The sequence below is a fragment of the Porites lutea genome, chromosome 3, assembly GCF_958299795.1.
Source record: "Porites lutea chromosome 3, jaPorLute2.1, whole genome shotgun sequence".
NCBI lineage: Eukaryota > Metazoa > Cnidaria > Anthozoa > Scleractinia > Poritidae > Porites > Porites lutea.
In genome coordinates, this window is record NC_133203.1 from 581,155 (window position 1) to 600,990 (window position 19,836).

Consider the following 19,836-nt stretch of genomic DNA (forward strand, 5'->3'; position numbering starts at 1 on the left):
ACTGTTAGGATGCTATAATGCTCATAGGTAGGTTACAATACTGTGAGCCCAACTTTAATCAGTTAAATTGTCCCTTAGTGGCCCCAAAAGTTTTGTTCACGTAGATAGCTTGTTTTCACAAGATCAATGGATTTTAGCCTGGGCATTATTAAGCACTCTTGCTACTGTTACAGGAAACTATACCAAGATTGGCAAAATTGAATATCAAAACGCCTTCACCGGCCCTTACCCTAGCATGTGTATCAAGCTCTCCCCTTACTTCTAAAATCATGAGGTGTACGATTCAGGTACGATTTTACTCCGAGAGATCATCGATTATGACTATCAAACACTCGGGGAATTCCGTGTACTTACATGTCGTAATTTGTAAACACTCTTGCACTTTCTTTTAACCCTTCCAAGTAAAGAGAGCCTCCAATCATGCACATACCTTGAAAATCACTGAGTAATAATGTAGCCTGTGAGCAAGCTTAGGTTACGCGCGAGTGGCATGCGAAAAGAGATGGGAGGGAGAGGGCGAGGGCGGGGGGGGGGGGGAGGGATGGTAGGGGAACGAAAGAGGAAGCTTGATCACAGACACTGAAAGCATGTTGCGAGATTGCGAGAATAGCAGTCTAGGAGAAGGAACATAAAGCAAAACTTTCATCAATTGCTCGGTAAGTGTAGCCTCCCCGCAGACGTCCTTTGGGGTTCGTTTGTCACGCATTCATTTCTGAACGGTAAGTGCTAAGAAAATAAAGTTGAAGAAGTTGGTGTAATATTGTTTATTTTATTGTACAAAAATGATTGATTCCCTTTAAACAATGTATTTCTGGTGTTTTCTTCCTTGAAGTATTGCACCACTTCATTCAACAAGCCAATCACTATTACTATTCTTCAACATCTTACAAACAGCATTATTGAGTACATTATTTCAAATTATTGTATCATCTGATCATTTTCAAACAAGTGGCCCCCATGAACATGGGTGATCGTAGTGTCATAGTTTTATTGAAATCATAATATGTATACTCCCATCCCTACAAAAAGGTGAAAAAGATCGAGTGAGCACCTATGCTTCAGTTTTACTTCACATTATAATTATATAACAGTTCAATGCTCCTGTTGCTTTCCATTTGTTACGTATTTCCTTTCTGCTTCTTTGACCACTTCTTTACTTGTCTCTTTGGCGGTTCTCTTTGCGAGGGCCCTAAAAAAACGATAAACTGCGTCACAAGAGTACTTCTCCATATACATCAATGATCAAGAAAACAATTAACACAAACTTCAACCCGGGATAACAGCACAAGTAATCATAAAAAAGTTAGGAAGAGAAACCAATTGCACTTGAAAGAGTTTAACGACATTTCAGGGTTATTTTCGTTCTGTCAGTATGCTATCATCCATTAAAAATATTACAAGATGCCTTGCGCGAAATGAGCCACCTCCGCAGGCAAATCCTTTTGTAACGGTTATACTGGCCGTGAGGGGTCTGAGAAGGAGAATAGGAAAAAAGAAAAAGTGAGGAGGGAAAACTTACTCCCCGTTTTCTCTTCATTATCCCACCGGTTCTTTAAAACAGGACACTGATGCCGGCGGAGGAGGTTAGCGCGAAATACAAAGTTTTGTAACAGAGCATCAGCAAAAACAAAATTATAGAGAACCTCTCACGTGTACTGCTGTAAGGATCAAGGATCGCAGGAAAGTATCTTTTCTATTGGTTTGTTTGAAATTGAAGCGAATATTGTGGGAACAAGGATGCCACGGCCAAAAATGGGTTGATTTAAATTTTGTCTATACGTTCGAGCGCACAAAAATCAAACCAGTTGGAACTTATGGGACCCATCGCTTCAACGAAATCTTGTCCCTGCGAAAACTTTTCCGGGTATGTCGCTCGCTGCAAGTGGTGCCCGCGACAGAACGCGGCAAGAACACGTTGCCTGGTCTGTGATGTGTCAAAACGCTGCAACACGTTGCCAGGCCTGTGCGGAGCTTTTCGGATACTCACTTGATCCCTATGTTGTCCACATTCCACCACGTCTGCAAGGAAAGAAAAGGAAGAAAAAGTTTAGTAAAGCATAAAACTTTTTTTGCTTGCTCCAAGGCGGTAAACAACAACAAAAAATCATTTTTTGTTACGTTTCTTTACCTGTAAGGCATATCCTGCGGCTCCCATAGCGTTGTTTGTAGCTTCACTGAGTTGCGAACCATATCTGGAACCGCAACAATCAACACGTTACTAAACGCTTTTTCCTCAAAAAGGGGAAGGAACGGATTTTGAAAGAGGAGGCTTTATTGTATATGATGGGGCCGGGAAGGGTGGGCTGTCCTTGGGATATGATAATCGATCTATTTACAAAACTCAAGCACTCTTTTTCGGTAACATTTATTATTATTATTTTATTAAGTATGTTTTAACTCACTTGTGATCTATAGTTTCCACTGTAGCATATTGAAGGTTCTTGTACAGAATTTTCCAGGAGTTTTCAAGACCAAAGTACACAGTCGCTGCTCCTACGTGACAAACAAAAGAACATGATAAAATTGCTAATTCCACACAAGCATTTCTATGAACGCATACGAATTCTTCAGCCAACACCAGAGAGGTGAACAGAGCGATTGCATTGCGGCAAAAGTGAAGGGCACAGTACCACGAGATCAAGCATGGTTTTCCCGCCATTTTTCATATCCTGCGTAGCACACGTTTCCGCGTGATGGGGAACGGGTTGCTTACTTTGACAGCTTTCATCTCTCTGAAGTTAACGGAATTTATGACATTCATTTTTAAATCTAAATTCAGTTGTACCTCTCGCCCCGCTAACTGCGACTTTTACTACTTCGTTCATTGTTGAGGAGCCGTCAACATCGTCTTTTTTCTTCACAGCTTCAGGCAAAACCTGAGAGAAAAACAGAACACAACAACTCACGGGTCATTGTTCACGAAACATGCTGTTTTCCCTAACGTTTTACACTGAACCTTTTAAAGAATAATCATCTTGAAAATAACAATTCTTAGGTCTTAATGACCTAAACCACTGCCGAGAGGCCAATACTTGGGGACGCGTACGACAATGTACAGGCGCTCCATCCTCAACCCAAGTTATTAGTTAACGAGACGACATTTAAATAGAGCAACACCAACAAACATGATGTTAGACAAACCTTCCCTCCTTTCTCCACGATAACCGGCGCGAGTCTTCTTCCCAACTCAATTGTCATAGCTGAAACTGCCGAGACAACAGCACCGCTAACTTGACAGGCCATACCTACAGAAAAAAAAAAACAAATGGGGAACAAAACGATTCTTTCAGAGTTCTCCAGCTTAACTTCGAGAAGTCCGCTCCAAATCGTTTAGAAAATAGAGCGACTAAATCAATGCCAAGGAGGTTCGTTTGAATGGTCCCAGGCAGATTTCATCCACTCAGAAGTTAGAACTACATATATTCGATGAATAATGCGATGTAAAAGTACTATGGAAGACTCAGAATGGTTTCCTTTGAATGGCAACAGCGCAGCATAGTATTTTATCCACAGACTCAAACGTTTGCCGTGAAAGTACTACTGATGAGGTTCTGTTTAAATGGTCAGCTACAACAAAGGATTAAGTCCACAGAATCCAAAGTGACAATGCAGAAATTTTATCTTCCTCTCAAAGTCCGTGGGAGAAATAGGCTTAACCAACCCCTAAGAGAAAATAAGTAATTTTTGTGCGGAGAGGAATATACAATACCTGCAACATTCTTGACTTGTCGAATGCTGTCTTGAGTTTCTTCTTTAACTTCCACTGGTTTTTGGTTCGGCTTAAGATTTTCCCTGAGTTTAGCCGAGCCCTGGAAAAGTTTTGGATTACAGAAAAGTGCATTGATTACAAGTTTCTGGGTAGCCATTAAAATTATTTAGCTCAACTCTTTAGCCATGTAAAAAGCTACGTGGCCCACCTCTTGACAGGAGATGGGATTTTTAACTTAAGGGGATACAAATTTTGGCTACTGAGTATCAAGTAAAAAACAATTAAACAATACGCGTGTGAGCCCAGTAACAAAAAAGAGAACTGCTCAAAGCCTTGAATGGTCACAATGTTTATCAAAGACTTCATCCAGATACACTATAAAGTGAAACATAGATTAGCCGGATTACCAGTCACTCGATCAGGAAATGAAAAGCAGACCTGCCTGAACGGCTGGTAATCAAGCATGGTGAAACCCTGATTTATCATACAAGTCATGTATGACTGGCTTCACGAGTGGGCAAGATGAATTAAATCCTGCAACCTGCTTGGCTACCAGAGCAGGCTATATCAGCCTATTGGTATGTTGCCCTCTCAGGATTTCCTGTTTTGGTCCAGCAAGAAAAAAGTTCTCTTTTCCATGAAATAAATATTGTACTGACCAACCTTTTTAGTGGCTTTATTGACCTCAAGCTCAATAAAATTCAACACTCAAAATTAATTATTAGTTTGCTACAACTGCTTTGACGGAAGTCATGCACGAGGGCCACATGAAACTGAGGAGATGCAAGACCAAGGGGTACGGAAAAAAAACCACCTCTCACAGCTTTGCCACGTCCTCTACCTTGCTTCCTTTACCACGCACACAAAATGAGGGGCTTGTTCACAGGTTACAACCAGGGAAGAAACAGACTTAACAAACCTTATGCATTAAGTGACTTCCCACTTCAGCTCCTTTTGTAAGGCCCCATGCGACAAGTTCTGCACCAATCTCAATACCCTAAAACACAGGGAGACATAAATTCATATTTTTTTTGCTTTTTACTTTGTTCTAGTTGGTAAATACTATTAACTCTGTTAACTACATATTTTGAAAGTGGATCCAAAGAAAATAATAAAATTATATAAGCTGTACTTGCTAGTACATACCATAGAAACCTTTCTTCCCCAGGATGAAGACTATTTAAAATCAAAGTACAAAAACAAAATGTGATCAGTAGGATTAAAGTAGAATGACAGACCATTAGGGTGCCCTATTCAACAACAGGTGTGAGAGTTGAGAGACTAAGCCCTGCTAAAAGTACTCAAAACGGGTCTGCAGAGATTTTTTAAAAAGTACTATTGTATGTATACATGTGTGTTAAAGGGCCAATTTGATTTCAGGTTGATTTTGATTTAACCTACAACGAAGGTTTTCATTTTCCACTGTCTCCTAGCCCTAGAAGACAATGGTAATTGAGAATCAAATTAACTTATGTTAAAAAATTTTAACTTGAAATCAAATTTGACCTGTAATATATACAAGAAAACTATCTGGATTGCAATGTCAAGCCCTGTGTCTCCATATCAAGAGATATCTACCAATCTAACGTCAAGAAACTTTTACATTAACCTAACATTTTCATCTGATCCAAAACCAGACCTCGGAATCAGCGGGTACTATATCCATAGTTGGTCTGACTGCCACAGCCGTGGAAGGTCCTGCCACCTCATCAGTAACAGTAGTGGTAGTTGCAGCTGCTGATGGTCTGCTATCATCTCTCATTTGATCTTCTTGTACAGGCACATCTCGGATCTCCTGTTCAAAGTCCTTGGGGGGAGTATAATGGTGGAAATCTGTATAGCACTTCAGAATTCTTTCAAAGCGTTGCAATTCTATGGAGGAGATGTTGGGGTTTAAAATCAGCCCCACTGAAGCAAAGGCCCTCTGTGGTCGCGGCTTTGAAGATGTAGGGGAGGAAGGATCAATTGTGATGTCTGGAAACATGTATGTGTGAGGTTCAGTATTAAGGACAGGGGATCTTCCAGGAACCATGGGGAACATCCAGCCACCACACTGAAGGAATGCTGGTGCTTCCTGAGAACCTGAAAGAAAAAATATTAAATAGTTAAAAAGTCCTTTTTACAACACATTCAGCAAATCCTACACATTATGTGTTTCATTTGATAAGGTAGAGAAAGACTGTACCTGGCTTGTAGTTAACAAACTGAAAAGCATGGAGTGTTTGTGGCTGAGACAGCGTTGTGACATGTCCTTGGTCACTAACAAAAAACATCCTCACACCTACAACATTACGGAAATAACAACAATGATTGTAAGCAATAACAAATTATTTCAGAGTATTCTTATTTATCCTGTAGTTCAAGTCACAAAGAACAGGAAAAGATGGAGAAATTTTTGTTGGGGCTGTCAAAAATGATGCCCCAACCACCAGCACAGCAGAAATTATTAGGCCGAACACTTTCAAGAGGATCTACACTGTGATGGGAATGAACACAAAATGAATATTTGTGTGTCAAACTAATTTACATTTTAATATTTTATTGAATTTATTCGGTTTGACCTTTTTACATACATTTTAAATCATGTAGTGGAGGCGTACGTGGCTGAGTAGTTAACACCTCAAACTCCAGATCTGGAGGTCCGGAATTCAAGTCTCACCCATCACATTGTTTCCTTTGACAGGGGACTTTACTCCACTGTGTCCCTCTTCACCCAGATGTATAAACGGATACCAGCGACATACTGCTGGGGAGTAACCCTCTGATGGACTAGCATCCAGTCCAGGGGGGAGTGGGGGGGGGGGGAGTAGCAATACTCCTAGATGTGCTTCATGCTAAGGAAACCAAGAACTTTAAGCTCCAGCTGTTTGGGCCTTTTGCTTGTGTGCGTATTTACCTTAACCTTACATCATGAACAACAATTTTGGCACAAGGTTATTGTTCTCCTATTCAACATATAGTCAGAACATAAATTATTATTGCTAAGACATACTGTTTTCCAGGGCCAAAAGTTCCTTGACATCTTCCCATGGTTTTTCTTGTTCCTCCGGTTGTTCTGCACTTGCTGAATGTCCATTTTGATGCAAACCATCAACAACCTCTTCACTAGGAGCTGATGGAGCATTCAAGCTTGCAGTTATAGCTTCTACTCTCTCTTTCACTTGTTCCTTGGCCCTGTGAGAGATCAAGGACCCAATCGCTTTACCTTTAAATATCTGACATGCCTTGTGTTTTTGATCATTTTGTTTAATTTAATGCATCACTGACAATATATCAGAAGAGGGGAATTTTTTGCTTAAAATTCAAGACCTTAGATCACTAATGGTCATCTTTTCTGATCTCATTATCTGACAGCTATACTCACGATTTCATCTTCTTCTGCATTTCTCTGGCCCTTTGCCTTTCTGGTCCAGAACCACCACAAAACACACTCAGGCCAACTACAAGACTCCGAAGGCCTAAAAATCATAAAAATTTCAAAAGTTTGAATATAGTGGTCTAGGTACAGGTTTCTTTTTTTTCAGTAACATAAACTGAGGATAAAAGAGGTGTGGAAAGTAAATACAGGTGAAGCAAAAGTCATGCCACAATTAGGGTCAAAACTGCTCTCAGTTCTTGATTCCCAACCTACCTAACATCAATATTATAATATGTGGACACTCTATAAAGTGAAATTATACATAGGGTAGGTACTGAAGCCTAGCTTTCACTTTTCCTTGTACTAGAAATTAATCATTAAATTAATTATTATATCTGGAAGGTGTGTTGGATTAAATGTCTCTAAAAAACAAAAAGACAAACAGGGTGTTCATTAGGCATTGGAGCCCAGGGGGGATACTCGGGATTTCAAGTGACGGGGATGATGGAAGGATTTTTTTGGGTACGAAAATTTGGCAAGTATTTTTTTGGGTAGCTTGATTTGAGTAGGGATTTTTTGGGGGTATTAAAAAGAATCGGTTGTTTAGAGTTATTCATAACGTTACAGTTGAAACAAAACCGTTCTTGGGTGTCTCTAGCACCCGCTCTAGCTTGTTAAAATGACTGCCAGATGAGGGAAAGGATATATTCAGGTGGTATGATGAATAAACAAACACGAGTGCTCAATTTCCAATGTTTTTCTTTGTGTTATAGCATTACCCCTTTTCTGGAACTTTTAAGGGCCACAAAATCGGCATGGGAGTTTTGGGGGGTTAATTTTGGTACAGGGATTTTTTGGGGTTTTGCTGGAAGCCCTAGGGATTTTTTTGGGTCTTGACTTTTGGCTCCATTCGATCATCCCCCTCACTTGAAATCGCGAGTACCCCCCCTGGGCATTGGAGATCAGAGATTTCTCTGTTTACTATGCTGAATTCTCATGGCTAACGCTCGGTAGCCTATGACTATTTTTATTCAGACATGGAGCCTCTTACAAAATATTCTTTTGTAAAATCACACCTTTCTCCTGCAATGAGAATTCTTAATGAAAACCCTGGACAAACCAATGAGCTTGCAAAATAATAATATCAAGCTCGAGAGGGGCAAAAATTGAACCTACTTATTGACCATTGTTGACAACATGAAAAAGAAACTGCTGACACTTTCAATGTAGCTAACCTGCATTGCAGATGTAATCTATCCCCAGTTACTAACATCTGTGAAGCAGCACCAATATCCACATTCTGGGCCCTCAACAGACTCAACGAATTAATATATGTTTCAAGTTTTTTTAAAAGGTAAATAAATCAAATCAAATCGTGGTACACAGATTGGAGCCCAGAACAAGGATTTGGGACCAGTTTCACAGAGAGACTGAACCAGAAGTTTAGTTCCTTCTGTGGGGCAGGCTACTTTCAAAGTGAATGTTGAGTTTAGGTCACCAAAACGCAGCCTGGTAGTTATTTCAGAAACATTTCTCACCTTTATGATACAACTCAAGTGCTTTTCTTTTCTTTCCTTGTTCATCAAATTTTAGAGCCTCGTTAATGTAGCTAATTATTAAAAACAAACATTAAATAAAATACAATGACATGTGTAAATTCACAGCTTCTCTAATAAGTAGTCTGTTACCCTAATAAACGTAAATTCAAATTAAAATAAATGCTGTTTTCGATATGCTTTAATTTCTTCAAGTTACATGTCAGGTGACAAGTTTAATAAGCTATAAAGATTAAGGGTTGATTGAAACGTGACGCGCACTCACCGAAACGCTTCGTCGTGATGAGATTTCACTTTGGCAGAAGCTTCAGCCTCCATCCTCTTGTTATTTCTTTTCAGGTAACAATGCTTTTCGTTGAAGAACTCAGCTAGACCAGCTAGAGAAGGTCATTACAAAGCTACTATAAATAGAAGTACATTTTTTCACCTGACACAACGACACTCACACCGCCATTGTTATTCTTTTCCGGGTATATTATATGAACTACCTTTTGAAATGAGGAAAATCCGCTGAACGTTTGCACTTTTGGCTCTCAGATGCGCCCTTGAAAGACCTTTCCTTTCGATCCCCTTCTTTCAACATGCGGAAACGTCGAAGAACATCACAAAAACAGTCCCACTGGTCGCATTTTTTCTCATAAAGCCATTCACGGTAAGTATACAGTAGCAATAAACATTTTGAAATATCTGCGTACACGGCCATGAAGTACTTTGTATTTCAGACTTCACAGCGGGAAAAGTTTTCCTTGCGCGCGAAATTTAAGCTGAAGCCCGAAAAAATGCTTTACGCTATGTTCGAGTTCGCTACCTACATATTCGTCTCGCTACCTATTGACAAAGTCCAAAACTTGCACCCTCGGAGGGGCAAGCTTAAAAGAACGAGAAATATATTAAGAGATTTTTTTAAAGCGATCAAGGGAACATTTTCAATGGTTTACAGAAAGGATTAAATATGTAGCGAATTTGTTGCGAACTAGGACGTAGCGAATTCGACGAGTTGCGAAAGCGGTTGTTACCGAAAAAATTGCTGTCAGAAGTATTCTTGTACAAAATATTGGACTCTGAAGCAATTGCCTATGCCTACCTTACCTGTACGACGTGTTTCCAGGCCTTTCTTGGTACTAGTAAATAGACCTATTGGGCTAACTCAATGTTGTACCCAATTCTAACCCTTTGGGAATAAAACGTTTTGTTTCAGGATTTTTTCCATATCATTTAAATGTGAATGCCAAATTATAATGCAAATACAATACACAAAAAATCTTAACCCCAGGAGATTTGAATTGGGTACAACAATGAGTTAGCCGAATAATAGGTGGATGCTTTTCGCAGGTGTAGCTGAGACGAACGGCAGACCATGTGTGAATCGTGTACTGAAAGGCATTTGCCGGGCGGTATGTGATGCCCACCAACAAGGCAAGGTTTGCCTTATTACTGCCGCTTGTTTCCTTTGGTGCTACTTCAGAATACCCGGCCGCAAATTTTGTGTTAAATGTACTGCTCCCATGGTCCACAGTGGCAGTCAGTGTTATTAAAAAGGACATTGCATTGGTCATGTGTGAAAATGAAAAAAGGTTTACACTCCCTTCAATTTGTTATGCGTAAAGTATAACAGGTCACTGCAGTTCATTAAAAGGGAAAACGTCAATGAACACACGGACAGTTATAAAACTTCTTTAATCCCCCCCCCCCCCCCCACACACACACACACACACAAACACACCCCCACTCAGTGTTCTCTCCAGGATCTTGGGAAGACCAGGGGTATTCTGACAAAATCCTAATCTATTCAAGATCATGTCAGTCATTTTTGGACAACCTTCCGCGCACCTGGGAATTTAGTTTAGTACTTCATTTAATGTCCCTTAAAGTGTCCTTGAATTTATGGCTAACCGTGCCGTTCAACGGAAAAAGCAGGCAATATTGCGACAAGTTTCATGGAAGGGTAAATGAGCTAAAACCTTATCAATTGCGAGAAAAAGCAATGAAAAAACACTAGGCAATGTTTCAGTAACTTTATTGAGTGTTTTTTTCTTTACTTATGAACAGGATCCTAGTTCCAGATGTTTAACTGCATAAGGTTTCTTCAGTTTTAAGCCAGGCGGCAACGATTTTTCAATGAATTAAGCCAGGTGGCCTGCCTGGCCTGAAATACCTGGGGAGATCACTGTCACTCACTCTTTCTCGTACCACTTTTCAGATTGGCCATTGGTTGTTAAAATGGGAACTCTGCTACTATAAATTTGGGGAAATTACAATAGACCTGTTCTACATCCCTGGGCCACTGATTTGTATGAAATTGTCCACCCCACCTTGATCTTTTCACTTTTGGCTCCATTCTTTGTGGGTATTGGATTAAAATGCGGGCCGGCCTACAGTGTATATACATTATTTCCCAAGAGTCTCTCTCATGCAAACAGCTACCCAGTGACCAAGAGACTTCAGCAAGGAGCCGGTGAAAGGGGCATTGTGGGGTATGGTACGGAATGTACATAACAACTGGTTCTGTCTGAATTCACCTTTGGGATGCCTGTGCAACTTTATCATTGCTCTAGATACATCTTTTATTAAGTGAACTGTACACTATTACTACAAAATTTCCCTATGCCTCAAATATTACTTAAACAATCCTGGCAACTTGAGTTTAAAGTTTTGACATCATGAATGAAAATAACCAGATTATTATAAATCAGATGTGTAATGAATGCAGTAATTGGTAAAATGTGAACATGTAAGATAGTCCCCTCCAATGCAACGGTAAATTTACTTTAAGCTGAATACTTATGAAACTCTAAAATTTATCTTCTATGAATAGATAATCTACATTTATGCAGGCATAATTATTCATAGCAATAGTTGTAATCTTCACATATCTTACAATGATGCCTGTAAATGATCATTCTCAAGACAATTACCAGAAACAAAAATCATTACCCTCTTAAAAGGTAAAAATCAATGAAAAATATCACCTTTCTGTAGCAAAATATATCATACTAATTTGATTACAATAATCAAAACACAGATCCCCGTAATGATAAATTTAAAGTTAAAACTACTTTTTAAATCTTCCACTGAGAGAAAATCATTTGCCACAAGTAAAAACAGTAACACAACATAATGTTACAATGCTAATGGTGTCCTAAATTATGTATTTAACGAATATTAAACACAATGATAGGCAGAGATAACTTTCAAATCTCTGTCTACCAATCAAGAACAGTTTGTTGAGTTTTGAACTCCTGGAAGAAATAGTCCTGATAGCATGTTTTGAATCAGTTGCTTATTTTATCTGCATCATGATCTGGCCATAATAACAATAATAACAAGGTATAACCATATCTTATATTTTGAGTCCATAATCATCAATGTGGTAAACAGTATTGTTACCAGAAATTTCTGACTACTCCAAAGAATGAATTCATAGGTTGATATTTTGAAGACTCTGGGTTTAAACTTCTGTTGGACGTCCTTCTTCATCATCTCTGGTATAGTAGGACTGCAACAAATAATACATAACAACAGACATGTCATTCAAAACAACAAGGACCCTGCATAATGTGCAGACAGTCAATCCACACAAACACATACATGTACAGACTGTGATTAAAATAATATATTGTTAATTATATTAATATGCTTTACTAAAAAACTGGCAACTGAGGCTACATGTAGTTTTACTATGCCCACCTTCGCTACTACATCCCCATTCATGTTTAAGCTGCGGTATCTCTTCATTGCTTTATCTTCCCCTTGCAGAGACACAGAATCTGACCCTGAAAGATCAAGAGATACATGTTACATAATTTATGACTCCTGTTAAGCAGCAATATCTCCTCATAGCTTTATCTTCCCCTTGCAGCTGAGAATCTCTGACCTTGAAAAATCAATTAACATCAGATAAAATTTCAAACATTTTATTCACTGATATATTTATACAAGACAACTAAAGGGCACATCACATAGGTAATACTTGTAAACTTTACTTTGGATGCCCAGTTATGAACAAGTGTTGAATGTTTACTTGACCCTTTATTTAATTGATGATACAAATAAATGAATGGCCAAAAACAATGCAGTAGAGAAAGAAACAGTTCTATGTTGTGTTTGACCTATATGTAAATTAGTGGAGTCAGTCTTTTTTTTAAAAAAAGAAACTGACAGTTTTTTTTTTCATTTAGAAGTTAACTGAATAAAAACAGCTCCATTCCTTTACTTTTTGTAATTAAAATTAATAAATTTAATTTGGACTGAAATGCAATAGTGTACAAATTTCAAATCAATTGTAATGGCATGTTTCATGTTCAGGCCACTCCTGACATCTAGTTTTGAGATCATTATTATCCAAGTCAACAAATTGTGCAGGCACCTAAGTGTTATGTTTAATAGATATTAATAAATAATGATCAGTGATCTTCAAAGTTATGCTTCTAAACTAGAAGTACTTCTTTAAAAGACATTACAGTGGTATTAAAATCATCAACAAAGATGAATGTGGGGTTGGGAGAAGCACAAAGGGCTGAATCCGCACTGATTTGCAAGAAGGCAAAAATTGATCCGCTATGATCAGCAAGCAAAGCTACAATGCAACGCAACACTAGCAAAAGAGCGCATAAGGAGCCCTGCAATTCCCCGAGGGTCGCCCTATTGGTTACATAGGAGAGTGGGAGAAGACCGCTGGCCAACTCACTCAAGTTTAACTTTGCCCAAATGATTTAAATACTAATGATTTTCCCCTGAAGTTTAAACCACAGAAAGATAGACAGAAAATAGCTTACTTTTCCTGTGAGACACGCTTCTTCCTGTTTTGCAAAACTGCACCACATTTCCAAGAACAAACAAGATTGGCAATATTGACAAAATAATCCATGTCACCCAACAGCCTATCTTGCCCTCTTCTGCCATAATTATCTGCCAAGTGTAGCTTATCAACACAAACTCTTCCACAAAGTAGTCCACACTGCCTGTGATCATGGCCGCCCCTATGAGAGATGTAGCCACAATGAAGAAACCCTTTTGCCATCTCATCGTCAAGAGACCGAATATCAGACTCAAACCAAGCAGCACTCCAAAAGGTATCCATCTGATGGTCACATGATAAAATGTCTCTATAATAAAGAAGATGGCAACCCCAATGAAAAAGCCAAGACCAAAACCTCCCAGAAATAATCCACAGTATGTAACAAATGTTGTTAGCAGGCCACAGAATATTCCTACAGCAACAGCGACTGCCACCAGGCCCCAGGTGGGTAGATCAGCGTGGTTACTGCAGATGACGTAGGTAACAAATGTTGCAAATAAGAAGCCTAGCAGGAAGAGACTGCACTTGAAAAATCTGTATCCTGCAAACACACAGTCAGGATTACAAAACTATTAGTAGATTGCACTGACAATGCAGAGTAACTTGAATACATGCAATGTGTTAAGCTCACAACAATGCTAAATGGTCTCTGAAACTGTACTGATCTACTTGTTTCTCTTCTTGTTCAAAATATTATCCAAAAAATAATTGCAAAACAGTGCACATGTAGTGTACAGATGTAGCTCAAGCTGTCGTATTAGTGAGAATCTGTACACGCATCCAGGCTACATGAATGGAAACTCTTACAAAAAATGTTCCCCTTTCCTGTTAAAAAGTCCCCAGCCCTGAGATTCCACACTGAAACTACTGAACCTTTCTTTGGCTATTTCCTGAAGTAGACCCAGACTCATCATGGGCGTCATGACTAATGCCTTTGGTCAACCTAACAAACAATGAGATTGTAACTATACTGTTTAATGAAACCAGAGACTACTACTAGCTAAACCTTAAGTCCTTTGTAGCAGAGCTTGCGGCATGTTGGGGGTAAATTGCCTCCTACAAGGAGAGGTGCATGACAGACAAGGGGGAGAAGAAAGTAAGAGACGCTTTTTTACTTCAGTGTGAAGATTTATCTTACCGAAAATAACCAAGTAAAATCCACACAGGACAGTGATACAGCATGTGACAATGTATGGTATATTGAGCTGGTTATTCAACACAAACACTTCAAAGCCATCACAGTCACTCTTCTTTATTCCAGGGGTGGCATTGTTTCGTGGTGTGGCATTAGTTGGTATGCCTGTGGTTTCCTGTAATTTTGTTGATGCAGGCACAGTAGTAGTAGTAGTAAGGTTATCCACTGAACTCAAATTACCAATAGTTGCCACTGGGCTTACTGTTATGTTTTGCCCTTGGCTTAAGCTAATGGCTGCAGCCATCAGTAACAATGCTGTAAGTTTGTTAGGTCTCATCTGTTTGAAAGAAAATAAAAATAATATTAATAAAATTCATATCAGCTTAAAACTGTTGAATGTTACACAACTAAGAATAAAAACGAAAAGGAAACTAAATTTACAATTTAAGTAGCATCATTGCCAAGTTAAAAAGCATAGTCTGTTATTTTATTTTACAAAGTAGCTTATATTCAATTTGTTACCCATTTCAATATTGTACATGAGCCAATCTCGAGTTCAAATCCTTGACCATGTTTGTTAATTATAAAGCCAACAGGTTTGCTGCCTCGAGGCAAATTCGATTCTAAAACCTGTTGTTTCTTATTTTATTAGCCCCACAAGCCTTTGTGCTGAGTACTGCCAAGCGTAAGCAAAGGAATTTTTATAATAAATAGAGACTTAAATGTGCTTCTCAAAGCTTGTTTAAGATGGATAGATAATTTATTTTAATTAGCACAGAATTCACTTTATGTACTGTAGTGTCTGGGATGGTCTCTGCCAAACTTTGAACAATAAACTACAAAAGTTACAATACCGCACTGCAAGAGTAATAATTACCAAATCTAGGTGTGATGCAAGTGTGGGTCCTCTTTTGGACATGCTTGGATGGGATAGGGTTTTGATTAGCTTAATAAACCAAAAGGCAGTTGTCATGTGCAAAACACTTAACAATCAAATGCCCCCCTACATGCAAGATAATTATGTTCTCTGTTCGTGATTTTTACTACAATATCCGGTGCTCTGAGAACATCTTGCATGTACCCAAAACCAAGGACTGAGTATCTTGAACGAAATCTTGGGTATTCAGCAGCTGTCCTTTGGAATGGACTGCCATCCGAACTATGTAAGCCTTTAACCCTTACAAGGTTTAAAAAGGGACATCTTAGATTCATCAACAGGCACTCACACGGCAAACATGTAAACCAGTACTTTAGATTCTAATTATCATTTTATACTGATGTTTTACTGTGTTTAAATAAAGTATGTCTATGTCTAAAAGATACAAGTAGATCAAATTCACTATAAAATATTATCTTTTGAAAATAAAACAGGTGTTAAGTACTGTTCTAAAACTTACAGTTAAAATATAATGTCTTGCCCATCTCTTCGAAAAAATATGTATTAAAAGTAGTTCTCTGATAATATTGAAATAGACATGTCATAGCTAAAAACTTTGTTGGGTTATTTCTTTTAAGGGAAAAAATTTAGTCAAAATAAAAACATTTTCACCTGTGTTAATAAATTATATACCGCACACAGACAATGAAATTTAGACCACAAGCATTTTCAATATCCCCAATATTCAATTTTGAATTCATGTCTGAAAAATCATTAAATTCAGAGAAAGCTATTTCCATTTGTAATGACAAAGTCAGTCATGAGACACTTAAAATCTTTTCTCTTTAGAAATCTAATATAATAGTAGGAAAAATTTAATTTGTCATATCAGCATTATTGTCTACCTACATGTATCTGTTTGTCTCAGTACAGGTCTCAAAAACTATAACTGAAACTGTAATTTTTAATTTTTGACACCATGATGGTTCCTGACGTTTAAAGATGATATTTTTCATAAAAATACAAAAATTTAAAGCAAACCTTTGCAGAGTGTGTTTTGTCTAAGTAAAATGTGAGTCACTGTAGAATTTCACCAGACTTACCTCTGTGTATGGCTAGACTTATTTTTCCAATTACATTATTGCTGAAGACATGATATGAGTAGAGGGTTCTTCCAGGACAAAGTAAATGACTGTACTGAAAAGTTGTAGTAACAACACAACTTTAGGACTCCTGCATCAATCACTAAATACACTAACCAATGAATACTACAAAAATCAGCATACCTAGCTCTGTGTTACTTTATATGTGGCAGCTGCAGCTGATTTCTAGTTGGTGGTGGAAATTTCACTTATTAAAATGAAACCCATGCTCAAAACTGCTGATAATTATAATTTAAAACTCTTAAATAATGAGTTGATCAATCAAACCCAAATATGGCAGTGTTTTGTTTACTTCTTTGTTCAATAATAGAAATACTTATAGACAGCTGCCTCTAGCAAAGTATTTTAAATCAACCAATGAAAGGAAAATTTGACAAGAAAAAAGATCAGTCACAAGAGAAAATAATGTTATTACAATAAAAAAATTGAAAGCATGTTATAACATTTGCAAAGTAACATTTTTTTTTTTTTCAAATAAATAATAAATTTAGTTTTTTTAAAAACGAAAAGGCAATGCTTCTCCATAATAATCACATTATTTTTTCACTTTCACCAACCAACTTTCAGAAAGCCCAGTTTGCCCTAGTGGCATTTAACACTATAATCTCCTTTCTCCTTTATTAATCTTCAAAATTTATCTTAGGTATAACAGCCTAAAACTACATTTCAACTAATGAGAATTAAATTAAATACGACAGGGAGTCAAAAATGCCACTAATTTTCCTCTGAGAGGGTTAGGAAAAAAAAAAACAAAAGAATTTTGTTTTTCAGATTACTTTTTTTCAATTGTGAAAGGTTTGAACTGAGGAGTCATTTCAATTTATTTGTTACTAATTGCAGAAACAGTGGGCTGAGAAACAAATGTGTCGACTTTTCATTTGACTAACTTGTGAGATGATGAAGCCAAGATTACCAATCATTTTGAAGGGGAGGGGGTTAAACTTCAATGAGTAAACCTTGGTCACAGTGGGAGTGTGGATACATAAATTAATAAATCAATATGTTTTTATGTGATCGTGTACTGGAACTTCACAAGCACTGTATTGTTTGTACCTAAGATACATGTATGTAATATAAGTTACAGGTCAAATTTTATTTCAGGTTAAAATTATTTAACCTAGGTTAATTCTCTATTTCCTTTGCCTCCTAGCCCTAATTCATGAATAATTAGACTAAATTTTGACCATATGTAAAGACTGCACTCAAGATAATTCCTGGAGAAAAAATTTCCGGGACTTTCTTAGTAATAATTAACAACATACAGAGTGGAGGGAAGTCCTCTCAATTGATCCCTCTACATGTGTCTGACTATGGGTGGATACATTAATTAAACGGGACAGTCTGAGTTCCAAATGTTCCACAGATATTTAAATGGAATGGGAAATTTTGTTCAGTATATATTGCTCTAATCCAAACTGATCAGTAGTGAAGCTTTACTTAATCTATTAGCTTCTACCACACACATTTTCATTTACTTTACACTTATGTAACTAAACCTGGACCATTTTATTCGTATATCATGCAGGACATTTAGTTAAATTTATTGATGGCTGTACGAATCTGCCGTCAAAACTCTGTAGGGACACCACTATAATAATCACATACACCTCTATTATGGACAGTTTTTAGTCCTGAAGATACCAAACTTCATACAGTTCCTACATCGCTGATACGGACACCTCAGTACTAATGCGGACACTTGGCCATTTCTCATTTAAAAACCCAAATTTGTGACATTTTATTGCCGCCTATCATCAGTGTATCATGTCTATCATCCTATATAAATCCGGAGAAAGGCGTGTTTCCTGTCGTAAAATACGCCATCGAATTTTCATTCTATTAACGACACAACAATCGAAAACGACGACGATGATGACCAAAAAGTAGACAATATCTTTCCCTGTACTAAGAATGGATAGAAGAGACCAAAGACGAAATGAACACACACTCTTTTAAAGCCGGCAGTAACAGTAAAGTTCGCAATTGGGTAGTCAGTTTCAGTTCCATAGTATTTAGCTGAGTTGATAAATTAATGAATAACTGTTCCCGAAACCTTGAGATAAATCCCTAGCTGCTATTTCTGCATCAGCGACAGCACGTCCACGAAAGTCAGGGTATGTGCACTTATGATTTAAACATGGGAATGAAAAGCTATTGACCTCATGTGCGCTGCGCATGTATTGTTAACGCGGTCATGTACGCGACGTACCTCTGCATTTTTCAGCCTTGAAAAAGTTATTGATACGCTAATAGTTGTCCAAATGTTGGGCATCTTATTCGGCCTTAGTACGGTCATGTTCTCATGTATGTTGGTAGTCTTAGTACGCTAGTACGGTTAGTACGGCCTTGTTCTATGCGTGTCTGTATTTTATTCGGTCTTAGTACGTTAGTACGCTTAGTACGGCCATGTTCTCGTGTATGTTGGTATTTTATTTGGTCTTAGTACGTTAGTACGCTTAGTACGGCCATGATCTCATGTATGTTGGTATTTTTTCGGTCTTAGTACGTTAGTACGCTTAGTACGGCCATGATCTCATGTATGTTGGTATTTTTTCGGTCTTAGTACGTTAGTACGCTTAGTACGGCCGTGTTCCATGTATGTTGGCTTTTTTTTCGGTCTTAGTACGTTAGTACGCTTAGTACGGCCATGATCTCATGTATGTTGGTATTTTTTCGGTCTTAGTACGTTAGTACACTTAGTATGGCCGTGTTCCATGTATGTTGGCATTTTTTTTCGGTCTTAGTACGTTAGTACGCTTAGTACGGCCATGATCTCATGTATGCTGGTATTTTTTCGGTCTTAGTACGTTAGTACGCTTAGTACGGCCGTGTTCCATGTATGTTGGCATTTTTTTTCGGTCTTAGTACGTTAGTACGCTTAGTACGGCCATGTTCTCATGTATGTTGGTATTTTATTCGGTCTTAGTACGTTAGTACGCTTAGTACGGCCATGTTCTAATGTATGTTGGTATTTCATTCGGTCTTAGTACGCTAAGAACGCCTAGTACGGCCATGTTCTCAAGTATGTTGGTATTTTTTCGTTCTTAGTACGTTAGTACGCCTAGTACGGCCATGTTCTCAAGTATGTTGGTATTTTTTCGGTCTTGGTACGGCCATGTTTCTATGTATGTTGGTATTTAGATTTACCCTAATCACGTTAATACACTTAGTACTTCTACGTTTGCTGCCTTTTTATAGGCCATATAAATACCTCGATACACCAATTACGGACATGGTCTA

At 38.0% G+C, this 19,836-nt stretch overlaps 2 protein-coding genes across 3 annotated transcripts in view; both read right to left on the bottom strand.

The window, feature by feature from the left end:
- Positions 1–749: 749 nt before the first annotated feature.
- On the bottom strand, positions 750–9,052 carry LOC140930108 (spartin-like). 2 transcript variants are annotated; one of them, XM_073379770.1, is made up of 15 exons: positions 8,889–9,047; positions 8,606–8,676; positions 7,074–7,167; positions 6,702–6,883; positions 5,895–5,990; positions 5,349–5,791; positions 4,856–4,885; positions 4,629–4,706; positions 3,710–3,809; positions 3,142–3,245; positions 2,786–2,876; positions 2,403–2,493; positions 2,129–2,192; positions 1,988–2,019; positions 750–1,189 (listed from the first exon to the last, which is right to left on the bottom strand). In XM_073379770.1, exons 1-15 carry the CDS (start codon positions 8,939–8,941, stop codon positions 1,093–1,095), a joined length of 1,626 nt encoding a protein of 541 aa, XP_073235871.1. In that variant the 5' UTR covers positions 8,942–9,047; the 3' UTR covers positions 750–1,092. The 2 variants fall into 2 exon arrangements, with proteins under 2 accessions (XP_073235871.1, XP_073235872.1); XM_073379771.1 differs by lacking the exon at positions 2,129–2,192 and having other exon boundaries at positions 8,889–9,052.
- Positions 9,053–11,137: 2,085 nt separating this feature from the next.
- LOC140930109 (transmembrane protein 198-like) overlaps positions 11,138–19,836 on the bottom strand; it is an 11,291-nt gene continuing 2,592 nt past the window's right edge. Inside the window, exons 2-5 of the mRNA XM_073379772.1 lie at positions 14,560–14,893; positions 13,399–13,962; positions 12,311–12,396; positions 11,138–12,119 (exon numbers count right to left, since the gene is read on the bottom strand). Of these exons, the coding sequence (XP_073235873.1) occupies positions 12,072–12,119; positions 12,311–12,396; positions 13,399–13,962; positions 14,560–14,893 (1,032 nt within the window). The 3' untranslated portion in view covers positions 11,138–12,071. The remainder of the gene's footprint in view (positions 12,120–12,310; positions 12,397–13,398; positions 13,963–14,559; positions 14,894–19,836) is intronic.